Source organism: Vidua chalybeata, chromosome 3, assembly GCF_026979565.1.
Source record: "Vidua chalybeata isolate OUT-0048 chromosome 3, bVidCha1 merged haplotype, whole genome shotgun sequence".
NCBI classification, from domain to species: Eukaryota; Metazoa; Chordata; class Aves; order Passeriformes; family Viduidae; genus Vidua; species Vidua chalybeata.
In genome coordinates, this window is record NC_071532.1 from 27,217,572 (window position 1) to 27,239,210 (window position 21,639).

General features: G+C 38.0%; 1 protein-coding gene across 7 annotated transcripts in view; it reads left to right on the forward strand.

Moving 5' to 3' along the window:
• The window catches only part of BICRAL (BICRA like chromatin remodeling complex associated protein), a 45,308-nt gene extending 31,015 nt beyond the window's left edge, over window positions 1-14,293 (forward strand). For 6 of the 7 annotated variants that reach the window (XM_053937567.1, XM_053937564.1, XM_053937565.1 and 3 more), the window contains 8 exons: window positions 1,115-2,818; window positions 4,589-4,688; window positions 5,934-6,031; window positions 7,825-7,886; window positions 7,996-8,141; window positions 8,292-8,386; window positions 9,574-9,676; window positions 10,480-14,293. In XM_053937567.1, the coding sequence (XP_053793542.1) occupies window positions 1,115-2,818; window positions 4,589-4,688; window positions 5,934-6,031; window positions 7,825-7,886; window positions 7,996-8,141; window positions 8,292-8,386; window positions 9,574-9,676; window positions 10,480-11,282 (3,111 nt within the window). In that variant the 3' untranslated portion in view covers window positions 11,283-14,293. The remainder of the gene's footprint in view (window positions 1-1,114; window positions 2,819-4,588; window positions 4,689-5,933; window positions 6,032-7,824; window positions 7,887-7,995; window positions 8,142-8,291; window positions 8,387-9,573; window positions 9,677-10,479) is intronic. The other variant, XM_053937570.1, reaches the window with a different exon arrangement.
• The last annotated feature ends 7,346 nt before the right edge of the window (window positions 14,294-21,639 follow it).

A 21,639-nucleotide genomic window follows, 5' to 3' on the forward strand; every position in this document is an offset into this window, starting at 1 on the left:
GAACTGAAGTTAGGGTGGTGACATCATTGCATGTGATAATTATGGCTTGCAGCATCTTCACACTGTTTACATGAGGTGAAGTGTCTATGACCTTTAAGGAGTGAAGGCTCAGAGTATGAATGTGATAATTGCACACCCACAGTTTCCATTTATCCTGACTAAAAAGAAACTGGTTGTTGCTTCTGAATAGCTGAGATGTGATCATGCAATTTAGAAAAGTGTACTTTGCCTAACTTAAAACTATCATGAGTGTTATTATGCATTTAAATTTTGTCATTCTATCTGCAGAAACCTGATGCTTGTATTGTCTAGAGTTTCTGGACAGAATTTTGTTTTAGGAAAATCTTGACAGTAGGCCAGAGTAAATAGGTTTTGATTTTCCTTATCATGGTGTTAATAGATGTGGATTTGATGGATTTTTTTTCATTAAAGGTGCCAATTAATATTTGTGGTAGTTCCAATGTTTATAGTTTTCAGTAATCTTTTTATGAGCATAAACCACAGCCTGTAACACTTTTTTTTCTTACTCCCTTGTTTCTAAAATTTTTTTAAACAAGGAATTAACATAATGCCTTAACTTTATGAATAATGGTCACTAGTTTTCGCTAAGTGATTATAGAAATGCTGGTAGGATTTTGGAGGCGAATCTCATTTGATAGAAGTCAGTGGAAGAAAAGCTTTCTTCTGCCTTTTCTCTGCTTCTACTGTTGGTACTGAAGCCTTGCCCCAAACTGAATTAGAGTGGAGGTGTTTTCCCTCCTCGTTTCTCTTATCCTTTTGTCAGTAGAGTGCTCAGCTTGAGGAAGGGAAATGGCACTTAGACAGCATTTCATGTCCTCTTGAAACAGTGCAGCTGCTGAGCTAAGTGCTGTATATTGAGAGATTTGAGAAGGAAAAGGAGAGAAGCGTCTCCAGCAGTCTGAGGGTGTGAGCGGGGGGAATCCATGACCTGTTTGTGCTGGCTCACTGTACGGGGTCAACGTCACCCTGCACATGCTTTGGGAAGAGTATAATTCTGTATAGAAAGAACGCTTGCATGGAAAAATAACTAATGAGGAAACAAAGCAGATACTAGAATTTCTGAAAGTGATGTATTTCTTGTTTTGCGTTTCAGAACACTGATCCTAAGTCGTCTGTAAAAGGTGTAAGTGGTCAGCTTGGAGAGGGGCCTAGTGATGGACTGCAGCTGTCCAGTAGCCTTCAGTTTCTTGAAGATGAACTTGTGTCTTCTCCTTTACCTGATCTTACTGAGGATCAGCCTTTTGATATTCTTCAGAAGTCCTTACAGGAGGCCAATATTACTGAACAGACTTTGGCGGAAGAGGCATATTTGGATGCCAGTGTAGGTTCTAGCCAACAGTTTGCACAAGCTCAGCTTCATCCTTCTTCATCAGCATCCTTTACTCAGGCTTCTAATGTTTCTAATTACTCAGGTCAGACGTTGCAACCTATAGGAGTTACTCAAGTGGTACAGCAACCTGTTGGAGCATCTTTTGCAAGCAATACAGTTGGTGTGCAACATGGCTTTATGCAACATGTCGGAATTAGTGTTCCTGGCCAGCATTTGTCTAATAGCAGCCAGATTAGTGGTTCTGGGCAGATACAGCTGATTGGTTCATTTAGTAATCAGCCTTCCATGATGACCATCAATAACCTCGATGGATCTCAGATAATACTGAAAGGCAATGGTCAGCAAACACCTGCAAACATGAGCAGTGGCCTCTTGGTTCACAGACAAACTCCAAATGGGAACTCACTGTTCAGTAACTCAAGTTCAAGTCCTGTAGCACAACCTGTAACTGTTCCATTTAACAGCACAAATTTTCAGACTTCATTGCCTGTCCATAATATCATCATTCAAAGGGGTTTGGCGCCAAACTCAAACAAAGTTCCTGTTAATATCCAACCAAAGCCTGTTCAGATGGGTCAGCAGACTGCTTACAATGTGAATAACTTGGGAATACAGCAACATCATGTACAGCAAGGGATTCCATTCGCTTCTGCAAACTCACCTCAAAGTTCAGTAGTTGGTCCTCATATGTCTGTTAATATTGTTAATCAACAACAAAATACAAGAAAATCAGTTACACCTCAGACAGTTAGCAATGCTGGAGGTAGTATTGTTATCCATTCTCCTATGGGACAGCCTCATGCACCTCAAAACCAGTTTCTCATACCTACAAGTTTGTCTGTTAATTCAAATTCAGTTCCTCATGTCCAGGCCATAAATGGACAACTTCTTCAGACTCAGCCTTCCCAGCTGGTTCCTGGCCAAGTGTCTGCTGAGCATGTAATGCTCAACAGGAACTCTACAAACATGCTGAGAGCCAACCAGTCGTATTCAGGACAGATGCTGAATAATCAGAACACAGCTGTTCAGCTTGTTTCAGGCCAGACATTCACAGCTCCTGGAAACCAAGTTATAGTAAATCATGGAACTTCCCAAATTGTTGGTGGACAGGTGCCACTGCAGCAGGCGTCACCAACGGTGTTGCATTTGTCACCGAGCCAAGCTAATGTTTCTCAAGGCAGATCGAGTTTTACCACCATGTCACCTGGGCAGTCCACAGTCTCAAATATGTCAGCTTCTGGTCGATTTGCTGCTGCGAGTTCTTCTGGTTCAGTGCACCCCAGCTTGGGAGCATCCGTTCAGTCTGTCGCATCGGGAGGGAACTTTACAGGAGATCAGCTGGTCCAGAACAGAGCTCAAGCTGCCGTCAGTGCATCGCATCGTCTTCCAGCATCCTCCTCCAAGTCTGTCAGCACCTTTAGTCACACGTCTGTGGGAGTAACACAACAACAGTTTGCCTTTGGTCAGGTATGAAAGCTGCTTGAGAATGTAGCCAAAGAAAGGCTTCTAAGCTGTGCTAAAATCTGGATAATACACAGAATGTTCATTTTGCTGGTTTGTATTGTTACAAATACTGTGGAACTGCTGAAAATTACTATAACCCAGAGTCATCATTTCACTTGGTATTTTCTAAATCTGTCACTGAGTGAACAACTCTGTCACTTTGATTAATTCCAAAGATTTTGTTGGTGATTTGTAGTATTGTTTTCAGAAGTGCTTAGCATTGATCTATGTCTGCTCCTGTTTAAAGGAATGGGCACTGTAAGTTTATACAATTGTGAGCTCTCTTGTAAACCTTACCATAGACTAGATGTAAAGGCTCAGGTTCCTTCTTAGCACTTAAAAGTCATTTGACCTCAGTAAAACCTATGCATTTTCATGGTTTGACTTATTGAAATTAGAGATGAAAAGGTTTCTTGGGCTTCCTTTTTTTATTTATTCTATTAGCACTTTTGCTATGTGTGTCTGAGCAGTTTGAAGCTTTCAAATTTGATGCAAAGACAAATAATGTTTCTTAGAATCCTTAAAAAGAAATACCTTTTAAAGCAGTTTGTAAAAGCATAACATGAATAAAAACCTCTTAAGAAGTCAAGCTAGTAGTTAAAAAAATCAGAATTCACTTTAAAGGTTTGATGTTTTCTGTTTTGTAAGTAGATACACTTGCAGTATATATTCAGCTCAAATTTTTCTCTTTTCGTAAGTGAACTTATGAACAGTCAAAAGTTCAAAATAAAAAATCCATAAAGTTCCAGAGTGAGCTGCCAATTTTAACTCAGTGACTTTTAACGCAATTAGCAACAAGCTATTAAATTTTTGTCCTTTTTTAACTTTGTGTCATTTTAAAATACTGGTCACTCTCTCAGAATGCATCTGCACTAATTAGATCTTTCTCTTTTTTATTCATTTACATAGATCTTTCTTTTTCCAAAGGCCTGATGGATTTTTTTTTTTAACCAAACCTAAAATCTGCAGTGAAATGTCTTAGAAAATAATGTGTATTTAAAAAACTAGTACGAACATGTTGTAGAAACACATTTGTAATCTTTTCCAAGACTTCTGGTGCAGGTTGTAACATTTTGTTTGCAGATGAGTAATTTGAGGCCTGTCTGACTTTCTCTTCATGTGTCTATGTTTTCCTGTTTGCAGGTTATGTGCTGGGTCAGTGAGTTTCAGCAGTTATAAAAGCAGAGTATTTCTTATTACTGTAAAAGATAATTTTGTTCTTGCGCTGAAATTTCAGAGCTGTAAATGGGAACTTACAGAGTACAAATGCCACTATTTGCCAGAATCTTTTTAGTTTGTTTGTACTTGCATTTTAAACATTGTACTTTATACTAAACCATGTATCATTCAGTTGCTAAGCAGTGGAGGGTTTGTTCCACTGTGGGTTTTTTTTGGTTGGGAAAGCAACTTTGTCATCTTGCGGTTCTGAAACTCTGAGAAGCTGTATTTTCTGAGACCCACTTGTAGTAGGAAATCAGGGGTCTTGTAGAATGCAACTGGTATATATGTGTGCTGTTAGTGTAACTTCTGTTCCCCTCTGATTTACTTTATAAAATTCTTGAACTTGGAGGGATTGAGATGTGTGAAATTTCACCACTGATGAGTTTGAAGTTAAAAAAGTATACATGGAGATGAATTTTAAGTGCCTTTTCCTTGTTTTTCTTAAAGCTTTCAGTAAATATTTCACTGTGATTTTTAAAAAAACTTGTTCTTTATTTTATGTATGTGCCACAGAAAAAGGCCGTGAACCAGACATCACCAGTTTCTGCATCGAAGACACAGGACAATTTGAGACAGCCTCAGCTAACAAGTCTTCTGAGCAACACACTATCAGGTCAACTAAGGTCTTTTTAACATAATGTTCTTAATTTTCTGCAGCAACAGAGATTAGTTCTTCTTCAGTGTGTCAGACTTAGATGCCTCATGCTCATAGGGTTCTAAAGGTTGTTGGAATTTTATTTTTAGAAGAATTCAAGCTATATTTTTTCAGTTTTGAATGTGTGCTTTGATTTTTCTCAGTCATGGCACTTCATTTTCTAGAGAGAAAAGTTGAATCTTCACAATTAGCAATTCTCTCCTCTGTAAAAGCCAAAATTGTACCTTCTTTCATTTTGCTTTTTTTTTTTTTCGGCATAAGAAGATAGAAATACTTAATTTTCAATATACAGACATCTGCTAAAATTCCATGAAACTTCTAGAATGTTGAATGTGATGGCTGCTTCAGTTACAGAGGGAAGAGAAATAGGTATTACAAGGTTATGTGCAGGCTGTCATCACTCACTTTGTTCTTGAATGCGTCCCTGTCAGTTAGAATAGTTCATTCATTGTTCATGGCAAAACAGCAGCTTTTCAAGCAGCACCGTGCTACTGAGAGAGCGCAACCGGTGCATTCAAGGCAAGCAGAAAAATGCAGTAACCTTCCTGTTCTCTTTGTACATAAGTAACCTTTTGAATAAGGTCCTATACTCTACCTTGCTTTTTTTTTTTTCCCCTAGTGTACTCTTATGTATAAGCTGTCCAGGCAGTTCTATACAATCTGCACGGTATGCTGGGTGTCTTTGGGGAAAAGAAACCTAATAAATTTGTACTTGTTTTGGTTGTAAGGTAGCATGACTGATGAGATGCTGTTTGGATTATGAAGCAAGGCAATTGGAGGAAGTTTGCCTATCTAAAAATATGTAGGGGAAAAAATATGCTTGCTGTCTAAATACTTCCAGGAGCTCTAGAAAAAATTGGGTAATACACTTGAGGGAGGATTGGTATTAAAACACTTGATAAAATTCACTGTATGATTATAGGTAAATTGTTGGGACACTAAACTTAGAACACTTGAATTTCTTCTTATGTTGCGGTACCATGGTGAGATGTGATTTCTATCCGAGGATTTTTATTATTTTCAGGCAAAATATCAGTTGTGTTTAATTTTTATGAGTTGGTTTCTCCACGGCATAGTTACATCTTATGCTTAAAAGCATTAGTCAGCTTTCCTTAAAACTCAAGTGAAACTATCCAGATAGGTAGCCAAAATTATTCTCCTCTTGCTTAGCATGACAAGAATCTTTTAAACTTTTTTTTATAGGACAGGACTCTGGAGGAAAAATCATACAACAATCTCTAGGAGCAGCACAGCCACAAGAAAAAGTGATAGGATCGTCAACAGTTCAGCAGAGTATACAGGTAGAGAACTTCTATTTATATGTTTCCCTGTTTGTCCTGGTCTTGTCTGGGATAGATCTCATTTTCTTCTTAGTGGGTGGTGCAGTGCTGTGTTTTGGATTTGGGATGTGAGTAATGTTGATAACACACCAGTGTTTCAGTTATTGGGCAGTGCTTACTCTGCAAGTCATGGCCTTCCCAGTGCCCCATGGTGTGCCAGTGACACACACAGGACAGCTGGCCCAAACTGCCAGAGGAATATCCCATATTATGGAGCATCATGTCTGTGTGTAAATGTAGGAATTGCCTGTGAGCCTCTGATCACTGCTTGGGAGCGGGGTGGGCATTGTTCAGAGGGTGCTGAGCAATTGCACTGTGCATCACTTGCTTCTCCTGTGTTTAATTCCCCCTTTTCTCTTTTTCATTACAACTTTAGAATAACTGTCATTACTATATTATTTTGTTCCTGTTTTTAAACGGTTCTTTTCAACCCACAAGGTTTACTTTTTTTCCCTGTATCTCCTCTCCACTGGGGTGAGGGAAGGTAGTGAATAAACAAATAAGGAATCATTGCAGGTTTTTTGTAGAGTATATGAATTCCCTCAAACTTGACAAATTCTACCTTGACATAATAAATGTTGATTATTTTGCAAATTGATACACTGAATGCTGCTTTGAGATTCAGTTCAGTAAGTGGAGTCTGACTGTACTGTTCCCTGAGATAATTTTGTATGACATAGCGATTCTTCATTGAGTTGGTCAAACCTACTTTTCTCATTATTTCTTACAAACTCAGCTGTTCTCTAGCTAACTGGGAGAGTGTGGTTTGTGAGAAGCAGCAGAACCATTCCACCTGGTCTTTTTACTGCAGTGTTCTTTTTTTACCATCAAAAGTTCTCTTACATAATGCAAGTATGTACAAAAACACTGTCCAGGATGAGTTTTTTTTGGAGAGGCTCTGACTTAAATTTTTTGTTTGTAAATGTATTTATCAATGCAGTAGGACAGGAATGTTTTTCCACGTCTTACTGATGTACAAGTAGAGCAGAAGGTACAGTACTGCTTAGTTAGGTGGTCAGCCTGGTTGTGCAATAGTTGGTCAGATATTCATTCTGCTTGGTGGTGAGAACTTTTGTGCTCTCAAGTTGGAGGCTTTTTGAGGCAAATACTCCTCCAGTGTGCCTGCCATGAATCTTTACCCCATCAGAGAGTCTCCGGTCTTAGGAGAGTGTTCCCAGGAAAAATCTTGATTTCATTAAATATCTAAGCAAAGGAGAAAATGACGTAGATTTCCACCTGATGGGCAATATCTGTAGCAGTGACACTGAAACAGAATTCCTAGAATGAATTTTACTGCTACCACCCCCCCCATCCACTGTGGCTTTTGAGAATTTAAGTGCACAACCTTAGCCTGCTTTCCTCACAGATACTCTAATCCATCAATATTAAATAAGATGACATCTGAGAAATGCAGAGACAGTTTGTATGAGCAGATTTATTTGTAAAAGTTGTTAGTTGTATCTTTCCTTCTTTGCACCTGTTAACTTTGATCTTCTCATTCTTAATGACGTACGTATAATGCACAGCAGTGGAATTTGTCTACAAAGAGCGTTTCAGACCTTTGGTTTATGTCACTTCCCTATTTTGTGGATACACAGTGCCCTGTGAAAATAGGAGATAGTTGAAAGTGTTTGTATTTATTTGGTGGTTGCAGTTACTGTTGGTAATGTACCTAATTCACAGAAACAAATCCTGAAACTTAGGTTTTGCAAATGAGGGGCTATATTGTAATTTGTCTTTTATTTTGAACTTAGGTTGATGGTCATTTAGTTGGACAGAAAAGGCCTGCTGCTAAACAGTTAACTAAAGGAGCTTTGTAAGTCATGATTTCACTTTAATTTTGTTGCAGAAACCTTAATTTTTACTATTGTCAATGTAAAAACTCTGTACAGTATGTTAAGTATATATCATTAATTTTTTTGTAGTATTCTGCAGCAATTACAGAAGGATCAGGTACATGCTGTGACACCAGATAAAAGTCGGTTCAGATCATTAAATGATGCCGTTCAAAGACTCCTTTCATACCATGTGTGCCAGGGATCACTGCCAACAGAAGAAGATTTAAGAAAAGGTAATTTTCTTTCTAAAATTTGGCAGTAAGTTCGTAATCAGTGTATTGTGAGAATTCTTAATGTAAATTAGAGCAATAAGAAAAGGAACATTTTAAAATTTGTGCAGGTTATTGAAGAACAGTGTTTGAAAGTGTACTTTGTCTTTCTAGTGGACAGTGAATTTGAATCTGTAGCTACACAGCTTCTGAAGAGGACACAGGCTATGCTGAACAAATACAGATGTTTGCTTATAGAAGATGCAATGGTAAGGTGTAGAACCCAGGTATACTTTGTTTATGGGATGGGATTTAGTTTGTTAAAACAATACCTACAGAACAAGAGCATGAACTTCTGTTCTTTGCTTCTGCTTTGCTCTTACACTGAACAGGTTGCGATAATCAGGAGGGTGATTTCTGTGTATTTCTGTGGCTGATGAAACCTGAAATAGTGTTGATGTTGTCCATTCAGAGGCCTCCAGCCATATTATAATTGGAGCCAAATCATATTACAGTTTAGGAAATCATTGTCCTTAAAAGCTAGGTGGAACTTCATCAGAAGTGCTTCTTTAAGTGCTTTCACAATCCCAGGTATGAGGGAAAATAAAACTGACAAAGTTAAAGAATGTATTTTACAAGGATTAGGAAATGCCATTGTGACTTCAGATATGCTTTCAAATCTGGAAGAGTTTTGAATTTGAGTATAATAGGCATTTAGATATTTAGAGACAGGAATCCATAATATAGCTGTTAGAATTAATATGGTTTTAAAACTAGCAGTTGCATTGTAAAAGATCCTAGCCATTAAATATTTGCAAAAACAAGATGGAGGTTGAAATTTGTTCTTTTAGCATCTGGTATGTTGTGTGGCAAATCCCATTTAGTAATTTTGAAAAGTTTATTTCACATAGCATTCATGTTTGAAACTAGTTGCCTATGTTATGGCCAAGTGCAGTGAACACTTTCTGTGATGGATGGATCCAGCTGGCTTGAAGGCATTGTCAGCAAAATGCAGCTCTGCACCAGCTAGTTAGAAGGATAGGAGAGAAGTGCAGGGAAGATAATAGAGTGGTCCCAGTTCAAGATTTTTGCTGGTTGATCTCCTAAAAGAGAAGGATATTGTATGAAGTAAAATTGTGGTATACTATATGAAGGAAAATTATGAAGTAAGCATACTCAGTCCTGAAAAAGTACAATTTGTACAACTGGAATAGCAATTTCATGTTTTAAAGTCTTTCCCAAATAAAATTTGCATTACAATGTGAGTAATACTTCATGATTGAGTTTCAGTAGTGGTTGGGTCAGAGTCAAGACTGTTGAATTGTGAATGTTCTTCGCAAATACATAATAAAAGAAGTTCCTTTGTCTGAAATTTTAACTAAGCTATCGATGTTTTGATTTGATACCAACGTATGAGTCACTACAGAGATTGATTGCATTTTTCCTTTTCCTCCAGCGGATAAATCCCTCTGCAGAAATGGTTATGATTGATAGGATGTTTAACCAAGAGGAAAGAGCATCTCTGACCCGGGAAAAGCGTCTTGCACTTGTGGATCCTGGTAAGTAACACTTAACTTCTAAATTAAGTGTAGAGTTTTTAAAAATAGTTGTGGCCACAGTGAGGCACTGATTGCTATGGATTCCAGTTAGTGAAATACTGAATAAGCATTTGCAAGATAACTTTTTATAACTCCAAAATTCAGCAATTCAGAGACACTGTAGGGTTGAAACAGTTATTTGTGGGGAAAAAAATATTTTACTTGTTTGGCAGAGAAATGTTTGAATTTCTTTTGACAACAGTCATGACACCTGTAGTGCCTCCATCCTAGCAGGGAAGAACCTCTGAGTTTGCGTGCAGCCAGAACGACCAGCACTGTTTGAAGCATGAATACTCTTGTTCATCTTAATGAAGTGTTGCTCTTGGAGTGTCATGGCCATTTAAATGGCAGCATTTTTAACTGGGATATTGTTAAACATAGCACCTGGAAACACATTATTTGTGTAAGATTACAGCCACAGTTTGTTTAAAGGTCCTGCGTGATCTGCATATTTTAAAAGATATTCACAGGTTGTGTTGTAGAAAGTATTAATCTTCAGAGACCATATTTGCATATTTAGAATGCTGGGAAGTGCCCTTAATCTGATTTTTACAGTGCACATAAGTGAGCAGTGTGCTGATTAATTTAGTGCTAATGTCCTGCACTGTACGCAGCAGAACACTTAAGCATATGAACATCTCTTAAAGACCCAGATCTGTAAGCTGTGGATGTTATTTGAATTTCAGTACACAGAAACTGTGTTGGAATGTCAGTTATTTGGATGTGTAGGTAATTTTAGTAAAATCTTGCTACTTAATTTTCAGATGGTTATCAGGCCGATTTTTGTTGTTCTGCCAAGCAATTTGAGAAAACAGCTGAAGAAGCACAGTCCAGCAAAAGTGACCATCAGTCTAGCAAAACATTACCTTCTCGAAGTCAAGCTACCAAAACCCAAGCCAGAGACCGACCAAAATCCAGCACAGCAGAGTCCACAAATCACAGTAAACTTCCTATAGTGCCTAACAACATTCTGACACCACAAGAAGGAAAAGCTTCTACTAAAAAATCCGAGAGCCTCACTAAAGCTTTAAAGTTTGAAAAAGCTAATTGTTCTTCTGAGAGCCAATATGTGGCCCTTTCTGAAGAAAGGATGAGTGGGAAAGATCTTGCCAAGCCCACTGAGAATTCTTTGAGTTCTGAAGACTTGTCAAAAATAGTGTCAAGAGGCAGTCATGGAACACACAATAAAATATCAAGGAATGCAGTTCAGTCTTTCTCAAAGGTAACGTGTAATAATTCACTTCAAGACAACACTCTGAGGAGCTCTCCAAAGAATGAGGTTTTGCATCCTGATAACAGGAAAGGCTCTGGTGAACCCCAGGAAGACTTACTGCTCAGTAAGAGTTTAGAAACTACATTTAAAAACATCTTGGAACTTAAAAAAGCTGGGAGGCAGCCACAAAATGAAGCGGCAAGTAGTGGCTCAGTTGAATTAGAGTTCCCTAATTTTTCACCTATTGCTTCACAAGAGAACTGCCTGGAAAAATTTATTCCAGACCACAGTGAAAGTGTTGTAGAAACTGACTCTATTTTAGAAGCAGCTGTAAATAGTATCTTAGAGTGTTAATAGTTACAGTACCATGGACAAGTTATGTTTCTCTTAGCAGAAGCAAATGTGAATGACACCACAAGTACAGCCTGACATGCATTTAAGGTTAACCTTTCTAAACTAGATTCTGTTCTGTGTTTGAGAGCAATACTCATTGTGGTTACAGTGAGATATCCAAGTAAAGTTAATCCTTGTTAGAATGCAGTCTGTTAGGGCCTTACTGTTTCAAGTATTATTATGATAGTGCTTTTGATTATTGAGCAGTACTGCAATGTAACAGGGTTGCAGGTTGTTAGGCCCTATATAATATGGTAATATACTGACAATCACAGTCATTTGAAAGGATATATTTATTAAGATGTTTTTAAAGAGTGATGGAAGCAACAATTCTCCCCTACCCTTCTCTTCCACAAATCATCAAATTTTTAGTTTTTCTGGAAAACCCACTGTACCTCTATTCAGAAGTGATTATTTGCTTTGTTAATGAATCTGTATTCTAGGATTCTTAAGTTGGAAGGAAATCAGCAGTGTGTTTACAAGGCTTCATAATTTAAACTTTAAGTGCTTTTCTATTGCTTTCTGAGCAGAAACTAGTACTTGATATATTTGTAGTGGGTAACTTTAGTCTGTGGGATGGTATTATATGATCTTAGTCACAGTGGCATGATATGAAGTAATAAATGCTTGACTAAGGAAGGTAGAATGGAAGCCAGTAAATAGCAAAGTGTACAGGATGAGGCCATGATAGAGCCATGAATTTATATATATAATACATATATATGTTATCTCTTGAGGAAAAGATTTTGCATTTTATAATTGGATGTAGTCAGCCTTGAGTCTTTCTGAAATGGTATAAATTTTTGTTTGTTTGTTTGTTTTGTTTTGTTTTTATTTTTTTGTTTGTTTTTTTTTAGACCGAGTGTCAAAAGCACTTTGATTTGAAAACTGTATTTGTAGCTTATATTTTAAGAGGATGTTAGCCTTATTCTGAGTAAATTTAAAGGCCAGTGTTTATTTTTGATTTTGTTTTGCTTTTTGCTGTCAGAGAATGTTAAATCATCCACCGTAGCAGTCATTATTATCAAGATATGTACAGACCAAAGTTGATCAGCAATCCCATTGTTTAAACATATCAAAAAATGTGTAATTATTAATTCATATTGTAAAGCCAAGTGAAACCATTGCATGGTTTGCATTTGGCTTGCTGTCATGTTGTTAAGATAGAATCTTATTATTTTATTTATTTATTTTAATCTATGACTCTTTTTTTGCTGCCCATGCTGCTTTGTTCAAGTTTACTTTGGTCATGAGTGCTTTAGTGCACATAAGCGCGCTGACATTGGTCACGTGTGTGTAGTACATATGTCTGCTCAGGAGGATACAGCTTTTGTGGTTTCTAAGATATGCTCATGTTCTCCCCCAGAACTTCTCCACCATTTCTCAGAAACATTACCAGCCATTTTCCAGACTTGCTGATTATGATTTTCATTATGTAAGAGGCTCGTTGTGACAAGCTGTGGTTGTCAGTGAGATTGACAGGAGAGAAACCAAAAGGTTTTGCTGGTGTGTAATTCAGTCCATCTCAATGGCATGGAAGGAAGCTGAATTAGATCCTTGGGATAGTAGAACATTACAGTGCAGCTCAGTACTGAGCTACAGTCCACTGTCTGACCACTAAAGGAAACCAAATCTAGAAAGCAATGAGAGAAAGATGAACTTCCTTAAAATTCATTTCCCCTTCAACATGAATGGAAATACTGGTTTTATATGTTACTAATTGCCATTTTAAAAAGTTGTGCCAATTTTAAAGTACATGTTTGTAAAAACCCAACAGTCCCAAGTGTTGTATGAAATATTAATAAGTATTGCCAGTTTTAAATTTTTAGTTGGGTGTCCACAGAATAGACTTTCAGGCAGGTAGTTGTTTTCTTATTGGCAAAACTGACAAGATAGTCTTCACCTATTGCCTTTTTAGATTTAATAATATTCTCATGGCTGTGTATCCTGATGCATATTTTATTTTATCATTTTGGAAATTTTATTAATTTATCACTCTGAACTATTTGGGAAGGAGAGCAGTAAGTTACACAGCTGTATGCTAGCTGGTTAAATTTTTCTTCTATTGAGGAAAAAAAAGGTGAAGTTGCACATTGATCAGTCCCCTTGCTTGTTGTACCACCTTGAAATGGGTATGGGGTTTTCAGCCTCTCTACAGCAAATACATAACTGAAGTATCAGGTTATGTGTCTTCTATTGGGTCTCATTGGGAAGGGAGGACAATGGCATATAAAAAATGACAAATTGCAAACAGTAATGGTGATTGATTTGGTCAGACACATTTCTCTGAACTGCTGATGAGAGGAACCCCTTGAACAATCCTAGTAAGATTGATCTTAGATTGTTAATGTTCTGTTGTTCACTCCTTTGAATTCAATTTTAAAGGAATTCTGGTACGTGGTGAAGCAGTAAATGAAATAATTGTATTTTTGTGGTGCTTAAAAGAAGTTTTATTAATCATATGGGCTCAAGTCCAGCAAAGTATTGTGAATATGCATGACTTTAAACATGTTTTCATTATTTTGCTGGATCAGCATTGTGATTTCAATGTTATTTAATACTGCCTAATATTAAAACAAAATTTAAACTGGCAATTAAGAAAACTATGTTCATTTTGAAGATTTTGGTATAATTTATCTGTTAGAGTAGGGAGGCCTTACAGACTGACTTCACTTAAAGAGGATGTGTCACTTATTGTCAGCGTGGTATGGACTTTATTTGCTTAAATACCTTCATTTGTAAAGTATGTCTCACTTGAAATTGCTTTGTATACATTTTGTAAAAATATTTATAAAATGTTTTGTAAAAAAAAAAAGTATAACAAATTGCAGTTTATTTTGTTATGTTGGATAAATACTGTTAAAAGACACAAGTCAGTAAATATATTGTTAATCCATGGATAGGAAATGTTTAGTTGGAGATGACAAATTGAAACAACCATTGCAATACAGCCAAAGATTTGGGAAAAAATGTCTACCTGTGATTGTCTTGATTTAACCAAGTTGAATATTTCCAAAAGATGATTGGTGTCAATTTTAAGTAATATGACTACAAAATATACTTACTCCTCTGCTTTTCATGATGCAGCTCTGTTGTAGTATACTTAGTAGGCCAACTTTCCATACTCCTTATGCATCTTTCTGAACATACACTATTAGGATTTGGTTCATGTGGCATTATAACTACATTCAGTAATGTTAATCTCCACATTACAAAAGAGCCAATGGTTCTGCCTTGTTGGTATTAGAAGTCTTACCACAGTGAGGTTCTTGAGACATGCTCTCCTTCTCTGGTGTATTTTCACGAGGTAGAGGCATCATCTTCCTGGTGCCTCAGGGGGATGGAAGACGAGAAGAAGGCTTTTGGATGAAGTGGCCACTGCATCCACGCTGCAGGTTTGACTCATGTCAGCTGCATTTGGTTATAAATACCTGTGTTTGAGTATTTTGTGAGAAGACGCTGCAATTGCACATGGTACAGGGAATCTTCCTACTTTTATTAGAGAGGTGATGAACCTGTTCTTAATGTGATTGAATTTTTCAGAGAGTATGCTGAGACTCCGATCTTGTAAAGCTCTTATGCCTGGAACTTCCTCACTTTATTTTTGGAAGCTATGGAAGTGGAGCATTGGTGAAGGGCACTGCATCTCATCTTGGAGTAGGGCCTGCACTGTTGAAAGGTAGAAATCTTCGTGGTTAGTATTTGTTATTTTGTCAATGAGACAAAATAAATATGCCTTTTGAATGCTTGCTTCCCACATGCATTTAGACAGTAACAAAATTAATAAAATCAGTTAGATGCTATTTTAATCTCTTTTTGGGTTAGGATGGCTAAGCATCTTGGGGTTGTTTTTTTTTTTTTTTTTCTTTTTGTCATATCCCTGTAGAATCACCAGGCAAACTTTTTGTATTCCTAAACATTTTATGTGATGTCTACTGTGCAGGTGTCTTCACTCGAGACTAACTTTCTTTTAAGAATTTATGGTGTATTTTTAAAATTGCTTTTCAATAGCATTTTTATACTGGGGCTTGTTATGTTTATTCCAACTTATGGAGCAGAATTTCTGAAGATTTGGGTACGTGTGTTAATGGTTAGGTGATTTAAGAAATTCAAAACACCGTTCATTTTGAGGATCTGAATGAAAAAAAAAAAACAACCAGAATCAGATTGGCACAAGGAAAGGTAAGTGTAAACAATTTTAAAACTTAGAGGAATTTCTCTCTTCTTCAGCAATAAGCCTTTGAATTTTTCCTTTAAATCATGCACACGTTTCCTTGGGGGTTTTCACAGCAATGCATTTGTCGGACAGCTTCAGAAAATGGGAGAAACTGTCTTTGTGACTGTGGTCAGCTCTCACTTTGGCTGAAGAAAGTCACTGAAGCAAGGTCTGGTGAAGATCTGCTCATAGCAACTCTGGTGCACAGATGCAATGCATGTACAGATTTCAAATGAGTAGTGGTGCGTGTACCGAGTTATGTGTGATTTATGGATTGGCAATTGTGAGTGCTGCTAATCTTGCAGCTGGTCATTGTATTGGACATGGAAAAAAGTGTGCATAAGAACGAGTTACAACAGGTAAACACTAAGTAAGCTTGAGGGAACCTCCTGTACTAGGGGAGAAAACCTGCAAAGGACACAGAGTGTCCAGCTGAACCAATATTTTTGGTGTAAAGCAAAAACCTTTGAAGTTGCCCTGCTTTGTGCTGTGGATAAAACCCCATTTTATTTTTTTTTTCTAGAGTTTGTATCTTACCTGTGGGGAAAAAGTGTTCTATAAATGGAGGAACTAGCTGTGTCAGAATTTAAGGCTTTTCTGTATTTTATTTTTTTAATATATGTACACACACATATGCATATAGGAGGGTGTGGATTGACCTCTTCTCCCAGGCAGCTAGTGACAGAACAAAGAGTCAAGCTGTGCCAGGGGAGGTTCAGGCTGGATATACCAGGAATTTCTTCACTGAAAGGGTTCATCGCTGGAATGGACTGCCCAGGGAGTGCAGTCACCATCACTGGAAACTTGATAGAGTTCATCTCACAGCGAGGCATTGCTGGGTGTATCTGGGGTTGACAAATGGCCAACAGCATAAAAATGCACAGAATTATTACTGAGGTTGAACAATTCACATTGCTTTCATGGCAAAATTAATCGGGGATTTTGGAAGCCTCTGTTAGCAATGGCAAGTAGAGTGTCTGCTGTGCCTGTGGAAGGCTCTCTACTGAGTGCTCAGGAACAGGGACTTGGAAACCTTTGTGTCCAGAGAAGGAAATTCACATGAGGCTGAAGGAGATGAGGCTCCAGGTTTTGGAAGAGATGAGCAGGAAGGTGAGTAGGTGTGTGCAGGATGGATTTTTTGGGGATCTGAGATTTAAATGACTTAAACCTGATTTTAAAAATGTATCGTAGACACAGGAAGTTTTATACTACTGTATCTGTTTATGTATTAGATAACAGAATTAAAAATACTAAACACACTGCTCTTTTTGCCTTTGCACCTGGGTGAAGAATAGAATTAATGAATATTTTACTCAGGATTTGTGTGTCTTAACAATTGCAAGGATGGGCTCACACTGATATTGAAAGCTGTTTGTGAAAGAGCATATCTAATATGCAAGGTTTGATGTTAATTTGAGCAAGAACATTGCTAAAAACTCTGAGCCAGTTCCAAAGTATTGTGGAATGGGGGAGGTATTTTCATGCTACTGAATGAGTGTCATTGACAACGTAAGTCTTTACTATGAGGTAAGGAAGGTATGGAATCTATTTGTTACTAGAGTGGTTTTTTTTCCTGAGGTTAAATTTTCCCCAGTGTTTTGATTAATTTTGAGTATTTAGTGAAAACAACATGCAACATTAAGATACCCGTAGTAATTAGAATTCCCTTTATGAAAATGCATTATGTTACTCTCCTCTATTCTCCTCAGAGTTAAGTCTCTGAGAGTTAAGTCTCACTTCCCTGGAAGCGGAGGATTCCTTTTTTTAAAGTGAAATATTAACACATATGATTTAGTTAAAGCTAAAAGGGAGATACCACCCCACTCTGATTTTGTTTTATCCTTTGGCAATCAAATTTTAATCTAAGTAATAAAGCATTCTTGGATTCTTCTAGTCTTAAGTCACTTTGACCTGTTTCTTCAGCAGCATTCTGTCAGAGGCTGCATGGTTTGTTTCAGAGCCATTTTGATGAAGCAGAATCCCACAAAAATCATCATATTTTACCTCCCATTTTCCATAAATTTTCTGTAACTTTTGGAGGAATTAATATTTATATCTCCAATTTGTAAACTCTTTGGCTAAGATGTCCCCTCTGCTATTTGCAGGCAGATGTGTTTAGCATCTACTCCTATCAGAGTGAAGGTATTTTCTTCCTTACCTGGCTGGTTTGGTAGAAATAAATACCAGGGTAAGATTATAGATGGCAGGGAAAACTGGATTTATTTACTTTTTTTTTTTTTTTTTTTTTTTTTTTTTTTTTTTTTAATTTGAGACTGAAAACTGGATTAAACCATGCCACAAATGGGGTGACCAGGAGCCTTAGAACCTTATACTCAAATACAGACTTGCTTGTTTGTACTGCAATCCAAAAGCAAGATTTATCTTGAAATCCACTGTTGTATGTATGGAGAGGAAGAGGAGAAGGAGCAGATGTAAATTGTTAAAGGTCCATTGTTTTTTAGAACAGAAAAAAAGATTATTTTCACTAGCTTCCTCTGTCCCCTCATTTACTTAAAAAGGTTGCAGGAGATTTGACACTGGTGAATTGACAATGTTCTGTAAAAGGTTTAAAAATGAGAAGCAGGGTGGAAAGCAGAATATGCAGCTCTATTTGTCCATTCCGGAGGTAGCTCAGTAACTTCAGGTTCTGTGCAAATAAACAGTAGGTTTCAATTATCTGCTGCTAATTATCACCCAAATTTGATTTGCACTCTCTTCAAAGGGACTCATATCTTTCCATTTAGTTATTTATTTCAGTGCAATAAGTGAGTTTAAATCAAACCGAACATAGGTCAATTTCCTACTAGGAAAAACAAAACAAAAAAAACAAACAAACAAACAAAAACAAAAAAAAAAAAAACCCACAAGGAATCCACAATCATATCAGTTTAATTTTAGTGCAATGTATGTGGTGATTCACAGCCTCAGTGGGGAGGTGAATTTGTGCCAGTCTGTGAATTGGCTTTGCCTGTTTAGCAAGTCTGTAAAGGGCTTGGTCAGTTTTAGAAGGTCTTAAATAATTGTGCCAAATGGGGTGGTTCTGGTGGGCTCTGAGTAATGAGAGGAGGTTTTAACATTTTACAGATGTAATCAAATCTCATTGTGAAGACTTTTCCCCCTAGATATTATTTCTCTTACACAGCATCGAGCCAGCTGGTCTTTCAAACAGACTTTTTTTTGTACTGCAGTAATTATCCTTTTAATCTTTATGGGCTGTATTTATTCTTATGTCTGTAGTGGTGCAGCCAATGGTCTCTGGGGGCATTGAAACAATAGTCTCATCCCTTTCTTTCACCCAAAGCACCTACTGAAAACGATAAGCTTAGGGAAGAAATGAGGCAATTTAAGACGTGTCTGATGGTGTGATTGACTAAGACATCAAGCAGTGCTGTGGAAATCCTGCAGTACAGTGTCACATGGACACTGTCCTAGGAAACATGCTCCAGGTGACCCTGCTTGAGCAGGGGCCCTAGACAAGGTGACCTTCAGTCATCTTATTCATCCTTAACAACTCTATGCTAATAATATTCAGTTAACATTGTGGAGAAAGGTTATTTAAGAGTGTAGTACTGGCTGCAGTTTTCAATTGAACTTTATGGGATCACACAGGTGATGGTGTGTATTGAAAAATGCATTAATTTTTGCTTTTTATGACCTAGAAAGAGAATTTACTGTGAGAAAGGTGTTAAAAGGTTGTTACCTGTCAAATGGTTAGTATTTTACGGAAAATAACAACTGTCAGAAAAGTAGGCATCATCTTCAGCAGAGCTGTCTTGTGAATGAACATTCACCAAATGCCAGCAGCTACTGGTGCTCTGCTGGGGAGTCTCCTACACGCTGTAGGAGACAAAATGTTCACTGGATGCAGTGAATGCTCTTCATTTTAACATGTCTTGTCTCTTTTCACCATTAAAAATATTCTATGTCCATCCTCATCCACAATCTCTTTTACCTGGTCTGTTACCCACTGCTGCAGTAGCTGCCAGCTCCCCTCTTCAGTCTTGATCTCTTCCTTCAGCTCATGGTGAAAGCAGAGCTGGCAGCTGCTCTCTGAGCACAGATGGCAAACTTAGTCCTTGTTCAGACACTTGAGCCTCTGCTTTTTCTGTCCTTTGTGGCCTGTCCTTTGTGATAAAAGCATTATTACTTATTTAGTGCCTTTGTGGTGTAATGGATGCAGCCAGGGGGCAATCTGCCATGCAGCTGGCTAGGCACAGAACAGCCACAGCAGGGAAAAGGGGAAATCCAGCTGGGAACTGCTGCCTGTAAAGGTGGCAGTGAAAGTGTTGCTAGCCCTGGTAATTGGTAACAGCCACTTACAGGGGCAGGGAGTTTGGGTACATGTACTTGCTAAAAATTGCATTCAGTATTGTGCACTCCTGCATGTGGGAATGGATAGACCCTCCAGGACAGGGCCCTCACAAACCAGGGACATGCAGCACTGGCTGGGTGTGGATGTCAGAGACTGCCCTGACTGCACTGAGCCTAACACCAGGCTCTGACCTCCTTTGCCCTCAGCCAGGTGAATGGGTTTAGGCTGAATTCACTGGTATCCCCAGATAAAGAGCTTTTAGGGTTTGTTTTGTTTTGTTGAGGTTTTTTTCAACTTTCCTTTTTTCCCCAGGAGAAGGAAGAAGGAATGGAGGACTGGTAAACACCAGAATCTGTGTAAAAGTTGAAATTTGCCCTGCAGAGCATTTTTATTCTGCATTTTGACTACCTTTCAGAAAGAATAGTATGTATACATTCTGTAGGCAGACAGACACAATAGCACTGCAAAGTGTGAATTTCTTCCAGCTGTCTTGATGGAGTGTTGATTTTAAAAAACAATTTCTCTGCTGCTTGCTATGCAATTAGCACACAGTGAATACATTGGGTTCGTTCAGCTGTGTGGTCCTGTATTTTGTGTTGGGGTGGGTGTCATTATGGATACTTCAATTAAAACATCTTTGTAAGGTAAGAGAGCAGTCAAAGAGCAAACAAAATTTGAGGCAATGAAAGCAAGAATATGCCAGGGAAACTGGTGATATTTAAATTCTATAAATATATATTTGAATGCAGTGTTAATTACTCTTATACAAAAAGCCCCCCCCCCCCCAGAAAAGCCCCATCAACCCCCCCTAAGCCCCACCCCCAAAACAATCCAAACAAACAAAAAGTCAGCGAAAATAGAGTTGAGATACAGGAAATTTGAAATCCACAAAAGCATTTTTTGAAGGTATCAAGTAAAGTAGAATCTAACAAATGGCCTGATCAGGAGAAGATGAATCTGACATTGTCATGTAAACTTGAAATAAAGGAGAATAAGACAGCTGATGAAACAAAGATAAGCACCAATGAAATAAAACCACTTTTATTAAGAATATAACAGTTCCAGAATAGTAGTGAAAGAGTCTAGTGTAGTAACAATATTTACTGGTACAAACTTTGGAGCACAGTGAGATGAAGAAACTCACCCAGAGGAGATTCTCCCCACTTTCTAATGATGAAGCAATTCATAAGTGTTATAACTTTCCAAGTAGCTTAAGATCTGACCATTCCTTCTCAGTAGAGATCTCTAAGTTGCTTCTCTGACTCTCTTGTTTATTTAATGATGTTCTTCACTAATAAGAAAAAAGGAAGCTTTTAAGCACTTATGATAGATCAGATGGAACAGGAAACTATTTCCAAAAAATCTGGAACACTCTGGACCGGGGAAAGGATTTATTTTTTTGTTTTAAATATTGTGTATTTTATCAAATTTTGGTGTCTGTGGTTTGCAGATCATTCTCACGACTCTCCACGAGGTGGAGGAAGCAGCTTGTGCTTCGTGCTGCGGTGCGGGAAGGGGCTGCGGGCGGCGGTGCCGGCTCCCGCTGCCCTCCTTTCCCGCTGCCAGCCCCCGCAGCCCCGCTCCGTGGAGGGAGGATGCGAGGAATAGAAGGGCTCGGATGGTTAGCGCCTTCTAAAAACGAGAACGCGGATTTCAGTATTGCGATTCATCAGGAGGTCTTGAAGGGCTGCACAGAATCACAGAATGTGCTGAGTTGGAAGGGACCCACAGGGATCTGTGAAATCCAGCTCGTGGCCCTGCCCAGGGCATCCCCAGGGATGTGCCTGAGA